At 38.7% G+C, this 19731-nt stretch overlaps 3 protein-coding genes across 3 annotated transcripts; all 3 read left to right on the top strand.

The window, feature by feature from the left end:
- The first annotated feature begins 655 nt into the window (after positions 1 to 655).
- On the top strand, positions 656 to 5671 carry LOC125136679 (olfactory receptor 11H7-like). Its single transcript, XM_047797491.1, has 2 exons — positions 656 to 662; positions 4728 to 5671. Exons 1-2 carry the CDS (start codon positions 656 to 658, stop codon positions 5669 to 5671), a joined length of 951 nt encoding a protein of 316 aa, XP_047653447.1.
- Positions 5672 to 12865: 7194 nt separating this feature from the next.
- Positions 12866 to 13871, top strand: LOC125136678 (olfactory receptor 11H6-like). The gene has a single exon (XM_047797489.1). The coding sequence runs from the start codon at positions 12921 to 12923 to the stop codon at positions 13869 to 13871; it is 951 nt and encodes a 316-aa protein (XP_047653445.1). The 5' UTR covers positions 12866 to 12920.
- A 4652-nt stretch (positions 13872 to 18523) lies between these two features.
- Positions 18524 to 19457, top strand: LOC125136091 (olfactory receptor 11H7-like). Its single transcript, XM_047796723.1, is given in 2 exon segments — positions 18524 to 19323; positions 19325 to 19457. Coding segments are annotated over 2 exon segments (933 nt in total).
- The last annotated feature ends 274 nt before the right edge of the window (positions 19458 to 19731 follow it).

Below are 19731 nucleotides of genomic sequence, written 5' to 3'. Positions count from 1 at the left end.
CATTCCTGCCTTCACCCTGGGAGTCAACTTAAACTAAAATATATGAAAATTATAAATAAGGAAAAGATGTTACACAGAGCATTGAGTGAGTCATAAACCAGCCCCAGTGGAGTCTGAATTCTTCTAAGATGAAGATAATAATCTCTAAGATGAAACTGTAATTTCACCCTTGAGAATCTCAGCAATACTCCCTTGCCCTTCATTCACATAAACACCCCTTTTGAAATCTCATGAGGTTCATACCCCATTTCTTTCGGCTACTTTACAGCAAAAGTAACAAACATAAAACTCAGCTGCTGAATTTTCTCTTCTGGGTGAGACAAGTAAAAGATCTGGGTGCCTGGGGGTGACTGAGGTCTCTTATGCAGCTCTTACATCTTACAGAAAATATCAAATGGGGCCCACATCTCAGAGACTAATTATAGAGCTGTGCTGTTTTCACTGGCTATATTGCCTAATACAAGCACCCTGTTGCTATAACTGTCTCTTTTAAGCATTTCAGGAAGAGAGGAGAGAGAGTTTCAGCACTTAATTTTGTATTTCCTAGGATGCTCAGGGTGAGGCCCCTGGGTTTTGATTCCATGTAAAGGAAAGAGAAGCATCAATGAGAAGATACAGTCTGTTATTCTCAGCTTTGTCTACATTTAGCCCCATAATGAAGGGTAAGTAACTTTTCTCCCTGTCTAGACATTGCTGCATTTTTTTCTAAGACATCTACAAATGGATGCTGGCTCCAGTGAGATTCCATTCTAACATTAATTTATTTTTGCAAGCTTTTGTGGGTTTTATGTTTCTGGATATAAAGTTTTACCCACTAGTAACATAATAAGCTATATTATATGAACTGTCAACCCCAGTGCCCAGCAACTCATCTCCCTCAGTTTAACAATCTCTGAAAATTTCTCGCCTAAAGATTCACAAAGGAATGCTCCTTATTCAGAAATTTGATAAATTATATAATTTGGCATGAGAAGACCACTTAGTGTTGTACTCAGTAACTCATTTCCTACAGTGTCCCCAATTAAATATAACTTATTCCCACTTACTCTCATGCACATCACATGTAATGTAATGCACTTCCTTTAATTATTTATCTTCTGCTTCTTGAATTATTTAACATTACTATGTTTTATTATTGTTTTTGTCTCTTTGTCTTTTTAGGGCCACACCTGCAGCATATAGAGGTTCCCAGGCTAGGGGTCGAATTGGAGCTGTATCTGCTGGCCTACACCACAGCCACAGCAACACTGCATCCTTAATCCACCAAGCAAGGCCAGGGATCCAACCCACATTCTCACGGATGCTAGTCAGGTTCGTTAACCACTGAGCCATGATGGGAACCCCAACATTGCTATGTTTTAATGTCTTCCTCCTTTATATCAGAACAAACTGTATGCTTTTAAGTGCTAGAATATACAAGGAGGTCCATAAAATAAATCTGAGAAACCAAAGAGTGTTGCCCATAGCTTTGGCTGTATGATATATTGGAACTGGTTTACTTTTTAATCATTTAGGCTTTTAAATAATTATGCTAAAAAATAATCCTAGTTACTTCGTAGTCATATTTGTTGGTAGTATTATTATTAACAACAGCTCTGAATTTTTTCATGCCCTGGTATATTCCAGAAACTGTACTAAGCATATATACCTCAACAGCATTTTCACAAGAGTTCTGAAAAATAGGTGTTAACTTGCCCAAGAGCACATAGTATGTCATAGTCTTTGAACCCAAATCATTGTAACAGTATAATTTATTTCCTTTCAGTACAGTGATATAATAGGACTACTGAGTTAAGTACGACAGGATTGAGAATCTGTTTGGGAACCTGATCCAGTTGTGGAATGTCACCACACAAATTGCAGAGTAGGTGTTCTCTTCTTTCCTCATGAATCCATGTGCTCTCCTCCCATAGAGGCTCATTTTTCTTTTTGGTTATACATGTAACTGCTTCACTCTGCTACTGGACCATCCAAACAATGAAAGCATTTACACTGATCTCCTATGTGCCCAAGACAGATTTGAAAAACATTTGGAAGGGAAAATCAAAAGGATTCGGTTATTGATGGGAGATGACAGAATTGGAAAGTGCTTTGAGTGACTCTCAAGTCTCTGGCTTTATTTAGCAAATGCTAAATGGATTGGTGAATGGAGAGTAGTTCCATTCACTAAGGTAAGACCACTAAAGGGGAAGGGAGCCATTACAGAGGAAAATATGTAATACAGAGAAGTACTGAACAGAAGGGTGACTACAGGCTTGAAAATATAAAAGAGGATAAATAACTAGGGAGACATATTTAAATAGACACTCACACCTCTTATATAGAGCAAGGTGGGATTAGTAGACCACAGGTTTTCTATAAGTTTGGACAGTCACATAAGACTGCCCAGTCTTATTCAGAGACAATATTCAGGATATTCAGATATTCAGAGATAATATTCGAGATATTCAGATTGGAGGCAGTGATGGTCATGTTCATAGTCAGTGGCTTAGCTTTTCTGGTGACAGACTTGATGAATTGTAAATTCATGCAATCATTAATTCATGGAACAAGTGCCTACTAAGCACCAGAACCTCAGTCAACTGAGAATATAATGATAAATTTAACATCACTCACGAATTATAAAAGTTTTCAGTCTAAAACACATGATTTAGTTATTATGGCACATGCTTTACATATAACATACTATGGAAATATAAAGCAGGAATTTTTCTTATATATAAAGGTTTTACTTTGTTTACTTCAGTAAATGATAGATATCCAAAGGATATCTAAAAATCCTCATCATCAAAAACTAGGACACAATACATCAATTAGTCTAATCATTAATTTTTTAAATCATTGTAACCTCACTTTAATGGGTTAAGTATATAAAGATATATGCTTAAGAATATTAATTAGTGTCCATTATAATACAAAACACTCTTAACAATCAAAGCTTATCACTAGGGAGTTAGTGAATACACAGAAAACAATGCAGCCGCTGAATTGTTGATGTGTATGTACAGCATCAATATTTTCGACACAGAAAAAACACTGAAATATATTAAGTTAAAAATCAGTTTATACAAGTGCCCATCAACATGCGATTTCTCAGCTATAAAAAGAATGAAATATTGCCACTTGCAGCAATGTGACTGGATCTAGAGAATATTATGCTTAGTGAAATAAGTAAGGCAAAGAAAGAACTATCATATCACTTATATGTGCAATCTAAAAAGTGATACAAATGAATCTATGTACAAAATAGAATCAGACTCACAGACATAAAAAACAAAATTATGGTTACCAAAGGGGAAAAGGGAAGAGACAAATTAGAAGTATGGGATTAAGGAGTTCCCATCATGGTGCAGCGGAAACAAATCCGACTAGGAACCATGAGGTTGCCGGTTCCATCCCTGGCCTCGCTCAGTGGGTTAAGGATCCGGCATTGCCGTGAGCTGTGGTGTAGGTCACAAAAACGGCTCAGATCCCGCACTGCTGTGGCTGTGGCGTAGGCCAGAGGCTACAGCTCCGATTAGACCCCTAGTCTGGGAACCTCCTTATGCTGTGGGTGTGGCCCTAAAAAAACAAAAAGAAAAAAAAAAGTATGGAATTAACACATACAAACTACTATACATAAAATAGATAAGCAACAAGGTTTACAGTATGGCACAGGGAATTACATGAGATATCTTATAATAACCTATAAGGGGATATAATAGGCAAAGAAACAAATCACTCTGCCATACACTTGAAACTAATACAATATTATAAATTAGCTATACTTCAATAATAAACAAGTTATAAAACAACATATTTTGAAAAATCTTATTTTAATTTTTAAAGAAGAGAGGAGTGCGATTCTCCAGAGTTAAAATTTGTTTACTCTGCGAAGAAGGATTTTTTTCTGTTTCTATATTTTTCATGTTTCCATTTTTTAAATTATTTTTATTTTGGTAAATTTTGAACATTGTAGCATTAATTAACTGAAATAACAACAGAGTAGCAATTTAGATTATTTGAAACGCTGTACTGAATAACAATATTTAAAAACATCATTGTGTTTGGAGAAAGCTTAATGAAAATTTTTTACATGTCTTGTGTATAACCAAAATGAAAGAAAATATAGTTTGCGTTCAGCAAGAATTGATCTTTTGCAACATCCAAAGTGATGTTATGTTGATTTGTCTATTTGACTTTTGATAAATGACCTCTGCAAGCTTATTAAGATCCTGAGTTTCCTGGAGGTGGACAGGTGGGACTGCAGTCAGAAATGTCAAAACCTAAGACCTAGAGCTCCCTGGTCACTTGTGGAGTTAAGAATCTAGCATTGTCATTACTGTGGCTCTGGTCACTGCTGTGGTGAGGGTTCCATCCTTGGCCTGGAAACTTCCTCATGCCGCAGGTATGGCCAAAAAAAACCCAAAAAACAACAACAAAAAAAAACCCTATAATTTGTGTGCTTTTCACAGAGGGTAGTGTTTCTTATTTCCAAAAATCCAAAAGGGAAGAGAGGATTTTTTTAACCCAACCCACTGATAAAGAAAATCCAGTGTAAAGATTACATTGAAATTTGGGATCATTGTTATTGTTCATTGGTGGCTTTTAAGTAAGAGCTAGGAGTAAATGATGAGTTATTCCAACTAATTACCAAACAGCCAACATAGGTACCTTGCATAGGTTTCCTACAAGTTTTTCAAGAAACAAAACAACTTACATTTTGTTGTTTTCTGTCTTCCCTGCAGCCCTGGGATTTGTGAACAATTCAGCAGCAAGCACTGTGACTAAGTTTGTCCTCCTAGGCTTCCCTGGATGCGAAGAGTTGCAGTGCTTCCTTTTTTCACTGTTCTTTGGGGTCTATGTATTTACCATGATGGGCAATGGGACCATAGTTTGTGCTGTGAGGTGGGACCCAAGGCTCCATACCCCAATGTATATTCTCCTAGGGAACTTTGCTTTCCTTGAAATCTGGTACATTACCTCCACTGTACCCACTATGCTAATCAATTTCCTCTCAGAGACAAAAACCATCTCTTTTGTTGGCTGTTTCCTCCAGCTATATTTTTTTACTTCCCTTGGTACAACTGAGGTATATTTCCTCTGTATCATGGCATATGATCGGTACCTCGCTATCTGCTGCCCATTGCACTACCCAATCGTCATGACCCAACAACGTTGCTCTATCTTGATGTCTCTTTGCTGGTTGTTTGGATTCCTCAGTTACTCTGTCTCCACTGTGCAGCTCTCTCAATTGCCTTTCTGTGGGCCCAACACCATCAATCACTTTCTGTGTGACATGGACCCACTGATGGCTCTGTCCTGTGCCCCAGCTCCTGTCACTGAGATTGTCTTCTTTGTCTTGAGCTCTCTCATTATCATCCTAACTCTTCTATACATCCTTGGCTCCTATACCCTTTTATTGTTAACTGTGTTAAAAGTCCCTTCACCAGCTGGCCGGTGGAAGGCCTTTTCCACCTGCGGGTCACATCTGACTGTGGTGTGCTTATTCTTTGGGGCTCTTTTGGTAATGTATGTGAGCCCTATAGCTGATAACACAGCTGAAATTCAAAAGATTATGACTTTGTTCTATTCTGTGGTGACTCCTTTCTTAAACCCCCTGATTTACAGCTTACGAAACAAGGAGATGAAGGCTGCAGTGAAGAAAGTCCTAAGAATAGAACGAACATAAACTAAGCTACTTGAGAACAAGCAAACCATTGATCAGGCATAAGAGATTAATTTAAAAAGACTTTGTGGGAGTTCCCGTTGTGGCGCAGTGGTTAACGAATCCCACTAGGAACCATGAGGTTGCGGGTTCGGTCCCTGCCCTTGCTCAGTGGGTTAACGTGTAGGTTGCAGACGCAGCTCGGATCCTGCGTTGCTGTGGCTCTGGCGTAGGCCGGTGGCTACAGCTCCGATTCAACCCCCCAGCCTGGGAATCTCCATATGCCGCGGGAGCGGCCCAAGAAATAACAACAACAACAACAACAACAAAGACTTCGTGTACTGCTGATAATTCTCCAATGAACACCTCACTGTTTTATTCTTCAAGTAATCTGGCAGAGCTAAACTATAGCTGATTCAGATTTCATTCTAAGTATAACAATAATATTTTCAATGTGTATTACTTCTTAGATAGTAATATGAGGGCATTATATTTCTGCTATTTCTCATACTGTGTTAGTTTTGACTGTTGGGGGATGGAAGTGAAGCTGGAACAAGAGCAGTTATTCAGGGTGAATCATCACTGGTGTACTCAAGGCATTTCTTCAGACATTCCAGTCTTTTTAAAAGTGAAAAAGTAATTGAATTTAAGTGCCTAATGGATACATACCTAAAGGATTTAATAACAGAAAAGGTTTCGTATCCCCTTGACTCTAATGGTTGAGAATCTTCCAGATGAGGGAAAGACTGAGTTTCATGTTTAAATAAGTAATGTTTTAGCGTCAGATAAGATAATAATTCTTTCATTCAACAAAAATTCATTGAGCATCTACTTTATTCCAAGCCCTCCTTAGCCATTAGAGATACACTATGACCAAAATGGTCAAAAAAACACCATGGTGGACTTTACTTTCTAGTGAGAGACAGATGATTAAAAAAAATATGTGAAATACATAGCATGTTAGAGAGTGATAAGCAATATGGAGAAAGGGGGAGGAGGACAGGAAGTGTGGGAGAAAAGGCTGAAATTTTAAATAGGATGATCAGGTAAGGTCACACTGAGAAAGCAATATTTAAGCAAAAGCTGGACGGAGATGAGAGAATGAACCATGTGAACAGCTGAGGGAAAAGAGTATCCCAGGCTGAGAGAAGCAAAGTTCTCTATAAGATCCTAAGGCAAGACTGTGTTCCAGTAACAGCAAGGAATTTGGTTTGCTTGGAGAAGAGACATTAAGGAGGAAAGCATCAGAGATGAAGTCAAAGAGAGTATAAAGAGGGTCAAATTGTGCAGGACCTCGTGAGCCATGTAAGAACTTTAAATTCTGTATGAGACGGGAAGCCTTTTTGAGCAGAGGAGTACCATAATCCCATTTACATTTTCAAAGGGTCATCCCCACAGTTGTTTCCTTGTAAATAGACTAAAGAGGGGCATAGGCATTTAAAAAACTCTTATTTCTAGTTGTAAAATAAAAATTGTTTGTTTCTTTTGAAAGGAATTTGTATCTGTAACCTGTTCGTGAGGATATGTATTGGAAGAGGGGGAAAAATCAGGGAACTGGTTTGCTCAAGAGCAATGGAAACCCTTCCTAGCCCCTACCAAAGGAAACTGTAATTCTAGAATGATGTTTTCATGACAGTCTTGAGAGATAATGGACTTAGGAATCCAATCCTGAAGCTCCTGAATCACAGTTAATTATATCATGATTATACAGACACTTACAGAATATTTTCATATCTTTTAACTCATGCCATTCTCCTATCAGCCCTATGGGGAACACAGGGAAGGTGAGTATGTACCTAACATTTGAAGAAATGAACTCACTAAGCTCTTATATCCAATGAAAACATTCAGGCTAGGACCTAGATTTTCCGTGTCCTAGTTTTCTATTTCCACACCACCTTCTCTTTAGGTTCAACTCTGTTCCCACCCAGTAACCCCCACTTTTTTTTTACCCCAGATCACTTGCTTTCACACGATGCCTGAAAAATCTTCTCCGCCATTTCCCTACCTATGCCAGTCTCTTTCAAAAGCCTCTCAGATTCTTAAATCTAAGCCTGCTTTTCTAGGTACATCACATAAAACTCAGCTTCAAGCGTCATTATCTCTACAATTTTTTTTTCTTTTTTGGCCTCCCCACAGCATATGGAGTTCCCAGGCCAGGGACCAGATCTGAGTCACAGTTGCAGCCTAAGCCACAGCTGCAACAACCCCAGATCCTTAATCTACTGTGCAAAGCTGGGGATTGAACTTGCATTCCAGCACTCTCAAGACACCATTGATCCCATTGCACCACAGCAGGAACTCCTACAAATATTATACTTAACCCTCTCTACAAGCCATGCTTAACTAATTCCTGATCCTACTGAAATTCCTCCCAAACTTAGAAGCTATTTCAAGCATTTTCATCCTTAACCCAGACTTTAACCATCTACACAGTGGTTGTCAAATTTCAGTATGCAACACAAACATCAAAGTTTTTTAAAAACAAATTTCTAGGCCCCACACTGAGAGTTTCTGACTCACTAGGTCAGAGTGGGGTCTAAAAACTTGCATTTTAACAAGTTCTCAAGTGATGTTAATACTGCTAATACAGGGACTACATTTTGTACAAGCTTCTCTGTGAACATGGCCTCACTCCTAAACTCAGTAGTATTCTCTACTTGCGCTCTTTCCTCATCTTGTTTGTTCTCCTTCCCCTGTATCAGTGAAAGAAATCACACTTCCACTTCTGACCCATTTACAGTGTTAAACTTTTATTTTCACTAATATTGCATGTCAATCAACAACATAAAAATCCACTTCTATAGAAAATTCCATTTTGTCAAAGAAACATGTTTCAAGTTGTACTTAAAACTGAAAAAGAAGTTTCGGGAGTTCCCGTCGTGGCACAGTGGTTAGCGAATCCGACTAGGAACCATGAGGTTGCGGGTTCGGTCCCTGCCCTTGCTCAGTGGGTTAACGATCCGGCGTTGCTGTGAGCTGTGGTGTAGGTTGCAGACGCGGCTCGGATCCCGCGTTGCTGTGGCTCTGGTGTAGGCCGGTGGCTACAGCTCCAATTAGACCCCTAGCCTGGGAACCTCCATATGCCGAGGGAGCGGCCCAAAGAAATAGCAAAAAGGCAAAAAAAAAAAAAAAGAAGAAGTTTCTTTAACTTATGTCAAATGTAACAAAATTACGTGATTACGTGTAGACAAATTTTTTTTATTTTAAGTCCTTAAGGTTAGGCACTAGGAAAGAATCAGATGTACTTTGGAGAAAAGACCTCTCTCTCTCTCTCTCTCTCTCTCTCACACACACACACACACACACACACACACACACACACTTACATATATTCTTTCTCTTTCTCTCCCTTTTTCCTTCCTCTCCCACTCCCATTAGTGGACACCTCCCTCCATTAATAGAAGGTGTCCCATTCTCCACCTCCTTTCTCCCACTCAGATCAGTTCTTTAGAGGACTGATCACCACAGAGGAAATTTTTCCTGGCCTCTGTGTCTCACTAATTAAATCACTGGGGGAAATATAAACAAATACAGATAGCATTAGATGAATGCAAGAAGATACACGCACAGGGAACTAGGCACCTCCCAAAAAGCACACTGGGGAACTATGGCTCCTATTCAAGAGAGACTTATAAACTCTTAACAATCACTGACATGACAAATATATTTCGTCTGGTTCAGAATAGTAAAGGAAGCAAGTCTCTGGAGCCACAAATGCTGCTATCCATCCATGGATGAGCTTTTAAATTGGGTAATGAAGATAGCTTGTGCCAGAGTTGCTCTCCTCTTAGAAACAGAAACACCATCTGGTAGATAAGGAAAGTCTGCCTGCATCAGTGCATCACTGCTCCTACACAGACACTGCTCTCAAATATTGTGCTGTTCTCCTGTAAGTCTGCTAATTCTTTGTTCCTTTGTTCTCTGTGGGAACAATGCCTTAGGGCCCACAGTTCTCTTCTCCCAACACACTCCTGAAGAGTGCTGGGGTGAAAAACATTCATTAAGGGATCACACTCTGGTATCACGGAGTCCCACCATACAACTCACTTAGGGAAAAGAGTGCTTAAATGTCTTGGATATTTTGGAAGGGGCATTAAATTTCCTTCAGTTAGATGTAGCATGAGTCTTGTACCACTTCCTTTCTAATACAGGTCAGTGAAGCTTTGATTAACAAATATCCTTCAGCACAAGGAACTAAAGTAGGCTGTTCTAAATTTTTTTAGCGTTGTTGGCAAGTGACAAACAGCAAGTAGAAAGTGAGAAAGAAGTAGACCAGCAGACTCTCTTGCCCTTTGGGTTGATCTAGAGATTAACCTTAAAATATAAATACTTAAAGAAAAAAGAATCCTTGCAATTATAATTTTTGAAGTGCTCTTCACTGGTGTTTCCCCTATGGCCCAGCGGTAACGAATCCGGCTAGTATCCATGAATCGGGTTCAATCCCTGGCCTCGCTCAGTGCATAAGGATCCGGCATTGCCATGAGCTGTGGTGTAGGTCGCAGATGTGGCTCAGATCTGGTGTTGCTATGGCTGTGGCGTAGGCTGGCAGCTACAGCTCCAATTCAATTCCTAGCCTGGGAACTTCCATATGCCACGAGTGTGGCCCTAAAAAGACAAAAAAATAAAAATAAAAAAATAAAGTGCTCTTCTCTGAGCAAGTGGCTTAAATCCTAAGCAAGTGGTAGGAGGTTACAAAGAAGGATCTAGCTTCCTTGCTAGTTCATACAGAAAGAATCGCTCAGGTTCCTTGTTCCTCCTCTTCTCTCCAGCTGCTCATCTTGTCGTATCACTTGAAGTAAATTGAAAGATAAAAGGTGTTCATTTCAATTCATCATTTGAGGTTTCATAAATATACTTTGGAGGTAGAGGCAACAGAAATGGGTGCAGAGATTTCAAATTATCTGTGAAGTTCATTCATCCATCTTTCTCTGATCCTATATTTCACAGATAACTAAAATTTCACTGCAGCACAAATGTCAAAAGGTCTTGGACATTATGAAGTCAAACGACCAGGTACGAGTTAGGACTTATAAGGTCTGGTTCCAGGTCAAAAACCATGAATTGGAATTGTATTTCTCTTCTTTGTGCCAAGTGAGTACAGTAAGTCAATTCACGTCTCGTGTCTCTGCAATACTATCTTGAAAAGCCCAAAATATCTCATTTATATCAAATAATGTTTGCTATCATGCTACTGCCTTCACCATAGAGACTCTTCTAAGTTATTCCTAACTGAAATAAATATCTTTTTAGGCCCACAGCATATAGTTGGGCATGCTATGAAACACACAGCTGAAGGAAGCCCCATCCACATACAGAAATGACTGTACAGATGTAAGTGGCATTCTTGATTACTTTTATAAACCATAAGTTCCAAAAGGGGAGGAATTTTATTTTCCATGTTTACCACTCTACCCCAGAACTTAGCACACTGCTAAAAACATAATAAATTGTGAATAAACATTCGTCAAATGCCTAAGTGAATAAGTAAATGGGTAATGTGCTACAATTTAAATTCAACATTCAATTTTTTATTAGAAGCCCAGTAACTCTATTTTCCAAACAAAAATGACACCATATAGTCTGACAAATATAGATACAGTTACGAAAAGCATATTTGAAATTACAACTCCCCTAGAAATGTTGATATATGTGGTCATTATAATTATAGTCCATTGAACTACATCATTTGGATAAAATTTAAATTTTCCTAAAAATCATGTTTATTAGTGGTCTTTCTCATCATTCTAAAAAATATTGTTAATCAATACAAATACCTAGCATTACTTTGGTAATAAAAACATTTATCCTCTGGATTTGCTCCAGGTTTTATCAGACACTAAGAGGCAGGCCTCTTTCACTCTGAAGATTATATAAACTGCAAAAGGATGAAATTTTGTGAGTATCTTAACAATGACATTAATAAATAATATGTTCAGTTATCCTACTTTTGTAATTAATATATCACTAAATTTAAAAAATATCTTGAAGTCTAATCAGGAAACTCCAAAACATAGATATAAGCCCAGCCCAATAGTTTTAGGAAGGTTGTTAGCAAAATATATAAGTTTATAGTCCTGTCTCAACTCCTAAATCAACCAATATTAGAAAGGTCTTGACCCATCTGAAGGCAAGGTCTCTACTCATTATTTAATTCAAGTAAAAGCAAGATGATGAATGGACAAGTTACGGTGTTTATGGCTTAATTCCCAGCAAAAATGAAGATACTCGGTGTTATATACCATATCCAGCTGCAAGTTACCTCAAGAGTTCCACCATGATGTGAAATAGTGAAGCTCAGGGGGAAACGACTCGGGAAAATGGTGGCTTCCAAAAGAAATCATGTTTAGGGGGAGTCAGTGGTTAGCGAACCCAACTAGGATCCATGAGGACAAGGGTTCGATCCCTGGCCTCTCGGGGTTAAGGATCCGCATTGCCGTGAGCTGTGGTGTAGGTCACAAACATGGCTCAGATCTGGCGTTGCTATGGCTGGTATAGGCTGGCAGCTGTAGCTCTGATTAGACCCCTAGCCTAGGAACCTCCATATGCCAAGGGTGTGGCCCTAAAAAATTAAAAATAAATAAAAATAAAGTGCTTTGAGAGAACTAGAGTGCCTCAAGATTGGGGTGGGTTGAATTGTTCAGCAAATCCAGATGCCACACAGAATGTGACCTAGAGAAAGCTGGATAAATGGTTTTCAAACCATTTTGCAGAATCCTGAGGGTTCTACAGCACCTCCCTAAAGACAGAAAAACAAAAGGGCTCAAGATCCCCGCACTGCAGTTCTACTCTTATCTGCTTTTTAATTAAACTTCTATAGATATATTTGCTTCAGATTTATACCCAATTTTATTTCAAAGTAAAAAGATATGTCTAAAGTTTATATCTGTATATAGGATAAATATCCAAAGGGTAATGATTTAAACATGAAAGACAAAGCACTCCTTAGCCTTATAGGAATATTTGAAATGAAGTGGGGTTTGTTTCAACCAGTCTCCCGATGAACCAGAGTATCTAGGAGTTACTGGCTTTGCACATTCAAGCAAACCCCTTAAACCTCTATGAATTTCAGTTTTCTTACCTGTAAAAAAGAAGGATAAAGCACACCTCCCTATAGCTCAAAGGGTCACTAGGAAGATAAAATGAGATAATGTATTTATAAATATTTTGTATATTTTCAAACAGTTTGTTAGCAAAACCTACAAACATCCATTATTATTCACTGCTTTGTTATTTCTGCTATCTACCAGTTCGGGGATCCCAGAACACGACAATGCATTTTGTGACTGAGTTTGTCCTCCTCGGTTTCCATGGTCAAGGGGAGATGCAAATTTTCTTCTTCTGGTTAATCCTGGTGGTCTATCTCCTGACACTGCTGGGGAATGGGGCTATTGTCTGTGCCGTGAAATGGGACAGGCGGCTTCACACACCCATGTACATCTTCTTGGGAAAATTTGCCTTTCTAGAGATCTGGTATGTTTCCTCCACTGTCCCAAACATGCTGGTCAACATGCTTTCTGATACCAAGACCATCTCCTTCACTGGCTGCTTCCTCCAATTCTACTTCTTTTTTTCACTCGGTACCACGGAGTGTTTCTTCCTATCGCTTATGGCCTATGACCGCTACCTGGCCATCTGTCGCCCACTACATTATCCTTCCATCATGACTGGGAAGTTCTGTGTGATCCTGGTCTGTTTTTGCTGGATGAGTGGATTTCTCTGCTACCCAGTCCCCATTGTCCTTATCTCCCAACTTCCATTCTGTGGGCCCAACATCATTGACCACTTTGTGTGTGACCCAGGTCCACTGTTTGTACTGGCTTGCATCCCTGCTCCTTCCACTGAGCTTATCTGTTACACCTTCAACTCAGTGATTATCTTTGGGCCTTTCCTTTCCATCTTGGTATCATATATGCTGGTACTCAGAGCTGTGCTTCGTTTTCCCTCTAGTGCTGGTAGAACTAAAGCTTTCTCCACATGCGGGTCCCACCTAATGGTGGTGTCTCTGTTCTATGGAACCCTTATGGTGATGTATGTGAGCCCAACATCAGGGAACCCAGTGGGAATGCAGAAAATTATCACTTTGATATACTCAGCAGTGACTCCACTCTTAAACCCCCTTATCTACAGTCTCCGAAACAAAGACATGAAAGATGCCATAAAGAAAGTCCTGGGTTTAAGAATTAATCAAAACCGATGTCTACCAGTTCGGGTACATTTCTGAAAGATAGCAGAATGCCATTTCTGACCTTAACTATTTAAAACAGCAATAGAGAAATGCTTCAATCAGTCATGTTCTGGCTCACACTTAAGTAGAAAGAGAGATTTATTCTCACAGTTCCTTAGCAATTCAAATTCAGCTCAATAATGATAAATGCTCAGTAAAACATTTTAAACATGCACAACCTCAGTGAACAATTATATGGTGTTGTGTGTGTGTGTGTGTGTGTGCGTGTGCGCATGCGCACGCGTGTGTGTGTGTGTGTGTGTGTGTGTGTGTGTGTGGTGTATCTTTGCTGGATTAATCTTATTTGGTGAAGAAATCAAAGGCATGTGTACCTGGAGCCTTTCAAGAAAGGGTACGCTCTTTTAAATTCAGAAAATAAATATTCTTAAAGACAATGGGTCAAAGGGTCATAAAAATAAAAACACATAGTAATGGACATTTTCCATTTTTTGAGGCTCTTTCACAGCAAAAACACAGTATGCTTCATATCTCTATCACTTACAGATAAAATACAAACTCTTCTTCCTGCCACTCAAAATGCTCACTCAATAAACTGCTCCATTCAGTCTTCTCTCCTACTGATCCACTGGTCCTATACTTCACAATGATCAATAATCTTATTTTGCCTGCAATATATTTTCTCCCAGTTGTGCATTTTTACTCATAGTGCTTCCTCCAAAATCAATTTTGGCAACCCCATTACCACTTGTAATATAGGATAACAATGCCCCAAACATACTTTGATGTCTCTCAGAAAGCTGTAGGGCAAAGTCTCAAGTGGGAAAGTATTCAGAGAAAATTATACCAAGAACAATTTCCATTTTTGCACCAAAAGCCATGCAGAGACAGGAAAGTCATCAGCTGAAAGGCTAATCTACTTAAAATGAAAGTATATCCCTTTAGTCATGGCTACACTGGGAATGAAATTAGGTGTGCCAGAAAGACAGTTCTGCTGGTGCCAAGTGATGAAACACTCAAGTACAGTGTTTCTCAAACCTTTCTATCACTGGAGGATGTTTAGCAATGGTGGCCAGAAAACATAGGGCATTTGGAGGTAATATTTCTTTGAATTCCAAAGTGCTATCTTAAAAATTATACTTTCTGCTCCATAGAACATACATATTTGGTATAGTACAAAGTTATCTCCTCTGAGTAAAACTGTCCCTTCCTCAGAAGGTATTTAACTAGGGCATTTGTGTATCCCATGGCACAAAATCACATACTCTGTTTGAGAAGCGCAAGCTTGAGGAGACTATGGGGTTCCCCCAGAGTCAATGCAGCACATTATTTCTAATAATCCCTATAGACCAACTTACCAAAAATATTAATGAAGTCCCAGGCAAGAAGTAAAGAAGGTCTCTAAGGAAAGCATGGAAAATTATAGGATCACATGTAAGAAGGAGATACCTGAGAATTCTCAACAGTGGCTAAAAATGATGCATAAATTAAGACCCTATACTTTACAAGGATCAATATTCATTAGCACATAGTTAGAACACCCTCTGTAGAAACAGGGCCACTAGAACCTTATCATGCAAGTGGAGTGAAATAAGCTATGCGTGAAGCTCTCACATAGGGCTTCCACATTAAAGCCAGTGAAGGAGAGAATCTACAGACTCTCCTCAGGATGACCTAGGAAAGCTTCACACCATGCAGAAGTCTTCTCTGCCAGGTACAGCTGTTATCATACACCACAGGTAGGCCTATTCACCTATACATTTATACATTCAATGTGCTCAAGAGATGAAGTGTCAAAAAAATATACTCAAGATCCAAAAAAAAAAAAATCTGAGAAAATTTAGATCACCATGGAACTCATATTCTCCAAATTAAAGGCACTAAACAGTGCCAAAGTCAGCCAAAGGTTTTCCCCTTCTCAGAAAGTGGCTGGGGCATCAGGAATGGGGTGACTTTTATAGATATTTTGAACAAAACAGTATGAAACTAGTTCCATCTACTGGGGCTAAACCCAAGAAAAAGAGATGTGGGGGGGGGGGGTTCTATCCTTTTTCAGTTGCCACCTCTTTGTCCGCCCTCTTATTCATCTTGAGGAAAAGTGACACTTAAAAATTGTTTTACTCTGCTATTATTTCCCGGGACACATACTTTTATTCATTTCTCATATATGAAATAATAGTATTCTGTATCCAGCCTTATAATACATTGTATTCATAATGGCCACGTATGATTTTACTATTGAAAATAGTTTAGTTTTTACGACTTGTTCTTTAAAATTCTATTAAAATTTAAATTTAATTTAAAATTTTAATAAAAATTTTACATTCAGAAAACAATGTTTTTACAGTAAAATCAAATCAGTGTGTATGAGGACTAAGATTCACATAAGGGTTTAATGGTGACTATATAAGAACTGCTGCTTACAATTATCTGAGAAATTATCTGTGAAATTCATTTACAATGATTTTGCTACAGTTGACTGATAGTTTTTCTGTGATTTTTCTTTTCTCTTTTGGTCACACACGCAGCATATGGAAGTTCCCAGACCAGTGATGGAATCTGAGCTGCAGCTGTGACCTATGCCACAGCTGTGGCAACAAGGGATCCTTAATCCACTGCGCCAGACCAGGGTCGAACACATGTTGCCACAGAGACAATGTTCAATCCTTAACACACTATACCACAGCAGGAACTCCTGATTTTTTTATTTTAATGTTAAAAAGTGTGGTCTACAGCTCAAATACATGGAGCTAAGTCTTGTGCATTTTGGTTTTGAGTCAAAGCCTATCACTCTAAGACTATGAATTTAAGTCATTGTCGGTGCTGTTCCAGGGGTGAACGGCTACTCTCTGCACCATTGCTTTCTTGTCTTGTTACAAACAGAGGGCTCTAGCTTGGAAAGAACCAAGTTACCATACTGAAGCACCAGTGGCTCCAATGGGGAGCCATTTTTTCCAGACGTCTCATCAAAATCATCATCGATGCAAGTTTAGTTCTTCGGAATCATCCCAGTTTAAAAAATTAAAAATTATCTAAAAATTATCTTCATCTCTCATTTTCCTTCTCCTCTTGATTTCTTACCCACAGGATACAACTTGCTTTGACATAACCAGTTCAATAGGAAGGCTATCTGTGCTTCTAGATGAGTAGGTTCATAGTTTATGTGTTACTAATCTACAGAGCCTGCAACATCTGTATTATTATAAATATATTTATCTTATTTAATACAACTTCACCGACTAGGATTTTTTTCTATTATGCCCAGTAGGTTCTATAAATATTATATATATATATACCATTTTATCAAAATTATTTTAAAGGAAATTTCCTCTTAACAGTTAAAACCATCTTGTTAAAAAATGTCTGTAGGAGCTCCCATCGTGGCTCAGCAGTAACTAACTCAACTAGAATCTGTGAGGTGGTAGGTTCAATCCCTGGCCTCTCTCAGTGGGTTAAGGATCCAGCGTTGCTGTGGTGTAGGTCACAGCAGCTCAGAGCTGGTATTGCTATGGCTGTGGCACAGGCCAGCAACTGCAGCTCCAATACGACCCCTAGCTCATATGCTTCCATATGCTGCAGGTGCAGCCCTAAAAAGCCAAAAACAAAAAAAAAGTCTGAAGTTCCCATTTTGTTAAAGGTATCATTGTGATGTTTTCTCTATGTTGCATTTGAATCTTGAAATGACATCTTCTTTGGAGATGGTATTCTAAAGAGAAAAAGGGTAAATTTTGGCATATAGGTAAATAATTATTTTTGAAATATTTCTGATTCTCTTGTTTTCTGTCATTTTGAAAATTGAGGACTACTGTTTAAATAAAGTAAGGTAAAATCTTTCAAATACTGAATATTAAGGGAAACCTGTGGCAACAGTAACAAGAGCTTTAGAAGAAAATCTCTTGGTTACGTTAATTTTCTTCTCCAGTACCTCTTATATGTTTTATTCATCTCTAATGAGATCTATTTTAAATGCATATGAAGCATGATAAATTATCATGTAGCACTAATCATGGAGTAAATAATAATGACTTTTCATTGCTAAAAACAAAGGATTAAATATCAAATTATAAGTGAGTTGTGGTGCAATATAAATGTCTTTAAATAGGAACAGCAAGATATATAAATAATTCATTATCTGAATACCCTTTTTTATTTTCTTCTGGTATCATGGGAGGAAATGACAGAAAATCTCCTAATGAAAGCAGCTCAAGAAAAAAAGAGAGAGAAGAGAGGGAAGGAAGGGACATTCTGAAGTAATGTCAAAGGTCAAATCACTCAAATCTGTAGCAAGAGTCAGGTTCAAATCTATTTTAAAATGGCAGCATATGTCGTGTCCTCCCATTTTTGAAGTGAATAGCATTAACTGCCATACATGAATCTTTTTCTGAAAAAAAAAAGACTAAGACAAACCATTTCCGCCACTATTTCGAAAAAATTTTATACTAAGAGGAGATGAAATTTAACTAATTTTGTCCACTGGCAAAGAAGGTTCAAGCAGCCTAGAATCATACATTTACAAAGAGTCAGGGTCAAAGTGCTCTTTCAGAATCAGACAGGAGTTATTCAAGACTTGTTTTAGAACATTCAATACATTTGCCTGCATGAATAAAACTCCCTGTCCAAAGAAAAGTTTCAAATGCCTCAGCAGCAAAGTGACTTTTCATTGTCTGTCTTCTCTCCACAGTCTGGGGACCATGAATAAGTCTGAGATATCTACAGTTACACAGTTTGTCTTGTTGGGTTTTCCTGGTCCCTGGAAAATGCAGATCATGTTTTTTTCAACGATTCTGTTGGTCTATGTCTTGACTCTAACTGGGAATATGGCCATCATTTGTGCCGTGAGGAGGGACCACCGACTCCATACCCCTATGTACATGTTCCTGGCTAACTTTTCCTTCCCAGAGATCTGGTATGTGACTTGCACAGTCCCCAAAATGCTGGCCAATTTTCTCTCCAAAACCAAGACCATATCCTTCTCCAGTTGCTTCACTCAATTCTACTTCTTCTTTTCCCTGGGCACAACTGAATGCTTCCTCCTCTGTGTCATGGCTTATGATCGCTACCTGGCCATCTGTCGCCCACTACACTATCCCTCCATCATGACTGGGCAGCTCTGTGCCATTCTAGTGTCTCTTTGTTGGCTCACCGGCTTCCTTGGATACTCCATTCCAATTTTCTTCATTTTTCAACTACCATTTTGTGGTCCCAACATCATTGATCACTTTTTGTGTGATGTGAACCCACTGATGGCATTGTCCTGTGCCCCCTCACCCATTATAAAGCATGTATTCTATTCTCTAAGCTCTATTATCATCATTCTCACCATTTTGTACATCCTTGGGTCCTATACCCTGGTTCTCAGATCTGTGCTTCAAGTTCCTTCTTCAGCTGGGCGACAAAAGGCTTTCTCTACCTGCGGATCCCACTTGGTTGTGGTGTCTTTGTTCTATGGAACCATTATGGTGATGTATGTGAGTCCTGCATCTGGCAACTCATAAGATTATCACACTGATATACTGCATAGTGACACCATTCTTAAACCCCCTCATCTATAGCCTACGCAACAGGGACATGAAATCTGCCCTCCATCAGGTCCTCTGTGGAATGAGAATTATCCAAAGTTCATGAAAAGATTTTGTGAAACCTGATGACCCTTTTTCTGTAAGTAGAAGAACAATCATTTTTCTACAATCCAAACCAATTTTGCTTTATTCATAACCATCATGGTCCTTTTGTGCAAAGCAAAATTCATCATGTACTTGATTATTTTTTGATGCACCTTTAGTTTCATAAATGTGTTTCTCTGGGAAGAGACTGCCACTTAACACATAGTAAAAATAACTCTTAAAAGAATTTTAAGGAGTCTCCTGGCAGCTCAGCAGGTTAAGGACCCTGCATTGTC

This window comes from Phacochoerus africanus, chromosome 9 (assembly GCF_016906955.1).
Source record: "Phacochoerus africanus isolate WHEZ1 chromosome 9, ROS_Pafr_v1, whole genome shotgun sequence".
NCBI classification, from domain to species: Eukaryota; Metazoa; Chordata; class Mammalia; order Artiodactyla; family Suidae; genus Phacochoerus; species Phacochoerus africanus.
This window is presented reverse-complemented; position numbering and strand designations above follow the sequence as displayed.

Excerpts from the sequence above, each read along its gene's own strand:
- LOC125136678 (XM_047797489.1), top strand. The coding sequence starts at position 12,921 with ATGCATTTTGTGACTGAGTTTGTCCTCCTCGGTTTCCATGGTCAAGGG.